Here is a 7,766-nt window from a genome sequence, read left to right as displayed (position 1 = left end):
AAGCGGGCCCGCGCCTGCGCGTTTCAGTGGTGCGGCCGCGAGCTCGGTCCGACGGGGAAGCGGCTCCCCGAGCGGAAGCAAGCCGGAGCGGGAAAGGGGTGGCACCACGGGCAACATGGCGGCGCTGTGGCGGCGCTTCCGCTCCTCGGCTCCCGAGGCCAGGCCGGGGCTTTGGAGCCGGATCCGAAACAGCAAACTGGGTGAGAGTCCGGAGTCCGTGCCCCGGAGAGTCGCAGCAGCCGTTCTGCCTATCCAGCCCGTGCTGGCCCTTACCGCCCACGCGCGCCGCCTCCTCCCATTCCCTCTTACACGTGTAAACATTCGCTCCGTCAAAACCTCGGCCCTCCTCACCTCCAGCCGTTCATCCTTTCCTCCTGGCTACAAGCTCGCAGCTTCCAGTACCATTCTTGTCGATCTTGCTCACCCCCCAGTGCCGCAATTTAATTTATTTTTAATATAACGTGTCGAGCAGAACTTCATGCAGCGCCCCCCCCCCCCCCCCCCCTTAATCAAGAATAGAAACGTAAAATGCTGGGAACGCAGAACAGTTCAGACCGCATCCCTGGAATGAGAGAGACCGAGTTAATGGGCAGAAGGTGGATTGGCCGCGCTAAAATTGCCCTTTGGTGTCCAAAGATGTGCAGGTTACCGCGGCACAGTGGTTAGCGCTGTTGCTTCACAGGGACCGGGATTCAATTCCCGGCTTGGGACACTGTGCAGAGTCTGCACGTTCTGCGTGGATTTCCTCCGGGCGCTCCGGTTTCCTCCCACAAGTCCGGAAAGACGTGCTGTTAGGTGAATTGGACATTCTGAATTCTCTCTCAGTGTACCCGAACAGGCGGCGGAAGTGGCGACTAAGGGAATTTCGCACTTTATTGAAGTGTTAATGTAAGCCTATTTGTGACACCAATAAAAAGGATTATTATGTTAGGTGGGGTTACGGGGCTAGGGTGGGGGGCGGGGGGGGGGGGTCTAGGTAGGGTGCTCTTTCAGAGGGTCATTGCAGACTTGATGGGCTGAATGGGATCCTTCTGCATGGTAGGGATTCTATGTTTTAAGTTCTGAGCGTCAGAACTGGCAAAACATTAGTTATTTGTCTCTCCACAGATGCTGCCTTATCTGCTAAGTTTTTCAAGGATGTTCTCTTTTTAGTTGATTTCCAGCATCCTCAGTGCTTGTTTTTTATCGGTCTGACCGAGGTTCAATACAAGTTTAACATAACTTCATTTTTCAAAACGTTCCCTCTAGAAATTAATTAACCCCAATGCTCGATTTATGTTCTTATTGACCTGCAGTACACTTTGAGCAATTTGTATTTAGTTTTCCTGTCGCTTTGCTCCTCAACCCCATTTAGGTTCTTACTTTCCAAATAACGTGACCCTGCCCTTATTTTTCTCACAAAGGTGTAATGCCCCATACTCATCTCTCAATTCATTTGCTAATATAGGCCTCCTTTTTCAAGTATATCAATGTTTTTCTCTAATTTGTCGTAGTTTTCCTCCGTATTGAATGTCCCACCCAATTTGGTGTCAGTTTTGACTGAACGATAAATACAAATTACATAGAACATAGAACGATACAGCGCAGTACAGGCCCTTCGGCCCTCGATGTTGCACCGACATGGAAAAAATCTAAAGGCCATCTAACCTACACTATGCCCTTATCATCCATATGCTTATCCAATAAATTTTTAAATGCCCTCAATGTTGGCATGTTCACTACTGTTGCAGGTAGGGCATTCCACGGCCTCACCACTCTTTGCGTAAAAAACCCACCTCTGACCTCTGTCCTATATCTATTACCCCTCAATTTAAGGCTATGTCCCCTCGTGCTAGCCACCTCCATCCGCGGGAGAAGGCTCTCGCTGTCCACCCTATCTAACCCTCTGATCAAATTGTGAACAGGAACAGTGGTTAGGTGACTATTCCTCTCCATCCTCTTCCTCTTCTCTCCCCCTCATTTGTCCTCTTCCCCTTTCTTCTCCCTCTCTCCTCTCCATCACTCCACTCCATTCTCCTTCACCGCTGTCCCCTAAGTCGGTGTTTACAAGTTCCCTTATTCACAACTTCATGAATGAAAAAAGGTCAGAAATTCCATGGACTAATTGTTTCCATTTCAAATGTTATTTTATTCTCTTGCAGGTTTCTGGACACGGAGTCTTGTTAATGATTACAAAGAAGCCTGCAAAGAGATTGTTGTAGGAGCCAGAGATCACCCAGGCAAAGCAGGTTTTTACTGCACGCTCCTCACAGGGGCATGTGTTTGTGGATACAAAAACCCCTGTGACAAATCCTTTCATGCCTCTCTGTTGGAGTCATCCAACCAGCTTTTGATCCTATCGCCTTGGGTCCGGAACAGCCGGGCAGACCGGCATATCCAGAATCTGGTGACCGCCAAAAACCAGGGTCGACTCCGGCACCAAAACCTGCTGCTCTTCTCTCTGGTGTACACGGCTCCCTATGATGCAAAGACCAGTATATACAATGCACAGTGTGAGTATTTGAAACCACGGTGGTCAGACTTTCCAAATAGGGTTTTAGACATTGGTTTTTTTGGGAAATGGTGGATCCTTAGTTCAAAGATGAGAGATTGGGACATTAATGATGATGAGTTTGTTTACTTGCCTGCTGAGCTACAGACCGTCACATCACAAAATCTCCACTCGGTTGAGAACGAGAGACTATTTGAATTAAAGTTCCAGCCCGTCATTCTTGGTGAAGAGGACACACAGGTGGGGGAAGAAGGCTGACGAACACGGCAGCACTCTGCTGCACTAGCAACAAAACACCCCAGATTTGTTTGAGTGCGCAAACCTAACCTTGCAGCTTTATCCTCCCTGGCTGGTTGAAAACGTTACTTAACCGTTGCTGTGTTGTTGTAAAAAGATACTTAAGCTAAAATAAACACAATTGCAAAAATGAAGGTGTCCTAATGTTTCGACAGACCAGGTTACAATGCCAGGTGTCAGCCCATTACAGGTGTCCCAATGGTGTGTTGTACTGATACAGAAATACAAGCAGGGCATGGGCTTTCCCTTGTAATTTCCCTACACTGAGACAGACCTTTATGGTGCCTTTCCTCCCAGGGTACGTCTATTGAACAAACCATCGCATGGGCAGTCCGCACAGCCTCCCCAACCAGTTCACCAATTTTATCTTTTCGCCCTTTACACAGACTGTTCCTAGAATTCTGTCCTATTGTCGCTGGCAGGCCTCTGGTACTTCATCCAAGAATGAGATTTTGAAATGTTAGTTTCCATCTTCAACCATGGGGTCCATCAGAGCTGATCTCAATTCCAACTTATCCAATTTCTTTCCTGCTTTGACATGCTGTGCTTACACAGGTCTGTCTGCCTCTCATTCAGAGGGCACTGATTGGGGAGAGTGCTCAAAAGGCACAGTGAATAAAACAATCATAATTCCTTCTGTTTCAGGACCTCTTGATGCCAGTCAGAAACCTTGAATTTGAAGCCTCAGATTTATGGTTTTGTGCTTATTTTTCTGTCTGGTAAAGAAAGACTTGTGTTAGCACTGCTGCCTCACGGCGTCGAGGACCCAGGTTCGATCCCGGCCCCGGGTCACTGTTCGTGTGCACATTCTCCCCGTGTTTGCATGGGTCTCACTCCCACAACCCAAAGATTTTTTTTTTTTTTTTTTTTTTAAATTTAGATTAGCCAATTATTTTTTCCAATTAAGGGGCAATTTAGCGTGGCCAATCCACCTACTCTGCACATTTTTGGGTTGTGGGGGCGAAACCCACGCAGACACGGGGAGAATGTGCAAACTCCACACGGACAGTGACCCAGAGCCGGGATCGAACCTGGGACCTCAGCGCCGTGAGGCGGTTGTGCTAACCACTAGGCCACCGTGCTGCCCCCACAACCCAAAGATATGCAACGGTGGATTGGCAACGATAAATTTCCCCTTAATTGGAAAAAGATAATTGGGTACATTAAATTTTTTTTTTTTTAATACATTTAAAGAGATTAAAATGTGTGAATGGCAGAACAAAGGTGAGCAGTGTGTCAAATAGCAACTAGGAACAGGGAACTGGTGGGGGGAGGGGGAAACAAATGAAAATAAATTGATAAAAATAAAAATGGGGTGAAGGTAGAGGAGAGAATTCAGTCAGAAGTTGTTGAACTCAAATGTTCAGTCCGGAAGACTATAATCAGAAGATGAGGTACTGTTCCTCTAGTTTGCACTGGGCTTCACTGGAACATTGTAGCAGGCAGTGCGTACGTTCCCCAACCGGAAACCATGGCTCAATCGCGAGATTGACTCCCTACTGAAGGACAGATCTGAGGCGTTCAAGACAGACGACGATGACCTATACAAGAAATCCAGGTACGACCTCCACAAAGCCATCCGAGATGCCGAGAGGGAATATCAAACCAAGCTAGAGTCACAGACAGACTCTTGGCGGTTGTGGCAAGGACTAAACAACATAACGGGCTACAAAGCAACGCCGAACAGTATCTCTGCCAGCAGCGCACCCCTCCCCGATGAACTCAATGCATTCTATGGTCGGTTCGTCAGGTAACTAACAATCCGCTGTCAAGTGCCCCAGCAGCCCATAATTCACCCATGCCCACCATCGCAGCTTCCGAAGTCAGATCGGCCTTCCTGAAAGTGAACCCTCGGAAGGCGACGGGCCTGGACGGGATCCCTGGTCGTGCACTCAGAGCCTGCGCGGGCCAGCTGGCAGAGGTATTCGCGGACATCTTTAACCTGTACCTACTCCACTCCGAGGTCCCCACCTGCTTCAAGAAGACCACCATCATACCGGTACCAAAGAAGAACCAGGCAACGTGCCTCAATGACTACCGTCCGGTGGCCCTGACTTCAGTCGTAATGAAGTGCTTTGAGAGGTTGATCATGAAATGCATCACCTCCATACTTCCAGAACACCTTGATCCACTGCAATTCGCATACCGTTGCAACCGGTCCACATCAGACGCCATTTCCCTGGCCCTACACTCATCCCTAGAGCATCCCGAAAACAAGGACTCCTACATCAGACTCCTATTTATTGACTACAGCTCTGCCTTCAACACCATAATCCCAGGCAAGCTCATATCAAAGCTCCAAAACCTAGGACTTGGTTCCCCACTCTGCTACTGAATCCTTGATTTTCTTTTTTTTTATAAATTTAGATTACCCAATTATTTTTTACAATTAAGGGGCAATTTAGCATGGCCAATCCACCTACTCTGCACATTTTTTGGGTTGTGGGAGCAAACCCCACGCAGACACGGGGAGAATGTGCAAACTCCACACGGACAGTGACCCAGAGCCGGGATCAAACCTGGGACCTCAGCGCCGTGAGGCAGCTGTGCTAACCGCTAGGCCACCGTGCTGCTCGATCTTCTGACCAACAGACCACAATCAGTAAGAATGAACAACACCTCCCCCACAATAGTCCTCAACACCGGGGTCCCGCAAGGCTGTGTACTTAGCCCCCTACTCTACTCCCTGCACACACACGACTGCGTGGCAAAACCTGGTTCCAACTCCATCTACAAGTTTGCTGACGATACGACCATAATGGGCCGGATCTCGAATAACGATGAGTCAGAATACAGGAGGGAGATAGAGTGGAGTGGTGTAGCGACAACAATCTCTCCCTCAATGCCAGCAAAACTAAAGAGCTGGTCATTGACTTCAGGCAGCAAAGTACTGTACACACCCCTGTCAGCATCAACGGGACCGAGGTGGAGATGGTTAGCAGTTTCAAATACCCTGGCTTGCACATCTCCAAACATCTGTCCTGGTCCACCCACGTCGACGCTACCACCAAGAAAGCACAACAGCGGCTATACTTCCTCAGGAAACTAAGGAAATTCAGCATGTCCACATTAACCCTTACCAACTTTTACAGATGCACCATAGAAAGCATCCTATCGGGCTGCATCACAGCCTGGTATGGCAACTGCGCGGCCCAGGACCGCAAGAAACTTCAGAGTGTCGTGAATACCACCCAGTCCATCACAGGAACCTGCCTCCCATCCATTGACTCCATCTACACCTCCCGCTACCTGGAGAAAGCGGGCAGCATAATCAAAGATCCCTCCCACCCGGCTTACTCACTCTTCCAACTTCTTCCATCGGGCAGGAGATACAGAAGTCTGAGAACATGCACGAACAGACTCAAAAACAGCTTCTTCCCCACTGTCACCAGATTCTTAAATGACCCTCTTATGGACTGACCTCATTAACACTACACCCTGTATGCTTCCCAGCACCCAGCAGGGGCTGGTTTAGCTCACTTGGCTAAATCGTTGGCTTTTAAAGCAGATCAAGAGGCCAGCAGCACGGTTCGATTCCCGTACCAGCCTCCCCGGACAGGCGCCGGAATGTGGCGACTTGGGGCTTTTCACAGTAACTTCATTGAAGCCTACTTGTGACAACAAGTGATTTTCATTTTTTTTTCATTTCATCTGATGCCAGTGCTTATGTAGTTACATTGTATATGTTGTGTTGCCCTATTATGTATTTTCTTTTATTCCGTTTTCTTCCCATGTACTTAACGATCTGCTGAGCTGCCCGCAGAAAAATACTTTTCACTGTACCTCAGTACACATGACAATAAACAAATCCAATCCAGGCCAAGGATAGACATGTGGATGTGAGTTCAGGACGGTGAGTTGAAATGGCAAGCAACAGGAAGGTCGGGGTCCTGCTTACAGACGTACCAAGGGTGTTCTGCAAAGTGGTTACCCAGTCTGCATTTAGTCTTTCCAATGTAGAGTAGACCGCATTAGAAGCAGCAAATGCAATAGACCAGATTGAAGGAATGCGCCTGAAGCACTGCCTGACTGGTTTAGTCTAGATGTTCTGCTGGTGTGGATTAAGTGGCTTTTGGGGAGAAGGTCACAACTCACACTTTCCAGGAGATAGCATTAGGAAGATTTTTCAATTGACGTAATTAAATGTAATTGTAATCCTAATTTTAATATTGCATTAAATTATATTCCATAGAGCAAATTGCTCCCATAATTTTCTGATCTTCAGAGAGGTGGAATGTGTTGCAGTTGTGAACAATGATTCATTAAGACTGGCTGTTTAACCCAACAATACATTTGATTACCAAATTTTATGTATTTCAATGCTGAGGCTTTGCGCTTCAGGATAAGAGACACTTGTCCCCTGGAAGTAGTGAGACGGCACTTTAATGTATTCATGAGCTGTGCTGTAGCGCAATTAAAATGCAATATTTTCCCACACACGTGCCTCTTGAAGTGTCGGGTACAAGGTGAAAATGTGTGGTTGCTATCTGCAGCGAGAGCCAGTTTAAGTTGTTCTTCAATGGCACTCTCACACCACCAGGTGGTGGTTTCAAGTAGTGATGTTAGAAACCTGGTGACAAACTCTAGGACAGTACAGTACACAAGAAGACCTTATGAGTCTGCACCAGCTACTTCAAAGTTACACCCACTCCCAATATCCCTGCAATTTATTTCTCCTTCAAGTGTTATTCCAATTTAATTTTGAAAATTAGTTTGAATCTATATCCCCTCACAATTCTGTGTTACATTCCAACCTTAAACGTCTTGTGTAAAAAAAAATGTTATTCCTCACCATTGAATCTTCTGCTAATCCCTGTAAATGTTCACCCTCTAGTCATCGTCCCTTCGGTCATTGGAAACAGTTTCTCTGTATTTGTTAACCCTTCATGATTTTAAACACCTCGGTTGAATTTCCTCTTAACCTTCTCTGCTCCCAGCTTTTCCAATGTATTCATGTAACTATTATACCTCATCATGG

General features: G+C 47.3%; 1 protein-coding gene across 1 annotated transcript; it reads left to right on the top strand.

The window, feature by feature from the left end:
• Positions 1–42: 42 nt before the first annotated feature.
• On the top strand, positions 43–2,918 carry LOC119957187 (mitochondrial import inner membrane translocase subunit Tim29-like). Its single transcript, XM_038784992.1, has 2 exons — positions 43–200; positions 2,142–2,918. The coding sequence occupies exons 1-2, from the start codon at positions 116–118 to the stop codon at positions 2,747–2,749; spliced, it is 693 nt and encodes a 230-aa protein (XP_038640920.1). The 5' UTR covers positions 43–115; the 3' UTR covers positions 2,750–2,918.
• Positions 2,919–7,766: the final 4,848 nt, after the last annotated feature.

The sequence above is a fragment of the Scyliorhinus canicula genome, chromosome 25, assembly GCF_902713615.1.
Source record: "Scyliorhinus canicula chromosome 25, sScyCan1.1, whole genome shotgun sequence".
Lineage (NCBI taxonomy): Eukaryota > Metazoa > Chordata > Chondrichthyes > Carcharhiniformes > Scyliorhinidae > Scyliorhinus > Scyliorhinus canicula.
Note: the sequence above shows the minus strand (reverse complement) of the source record. Positions and strands in the feature narration are given on the sequence as shown.

What these genes read in the sequence shown, in the direction of transcription:
- LOC119957187 (XM_038784992.1), top strand. Translation starts at nt 116, where the DNA reads ATGGCGGCGCTGTGGCGGCGCTTCCGCTCCTCGGCTCCCGAGGCCAGG. An exon ending in GATCCGAAACAGCAAACTGG is followed by an intron (nt 201 to 2,141) that starts GTGAGAGTCCGG and finishes ATTCTCTTGCAG; the next exon opens with GTTTCTGGACACGGAGTCTT.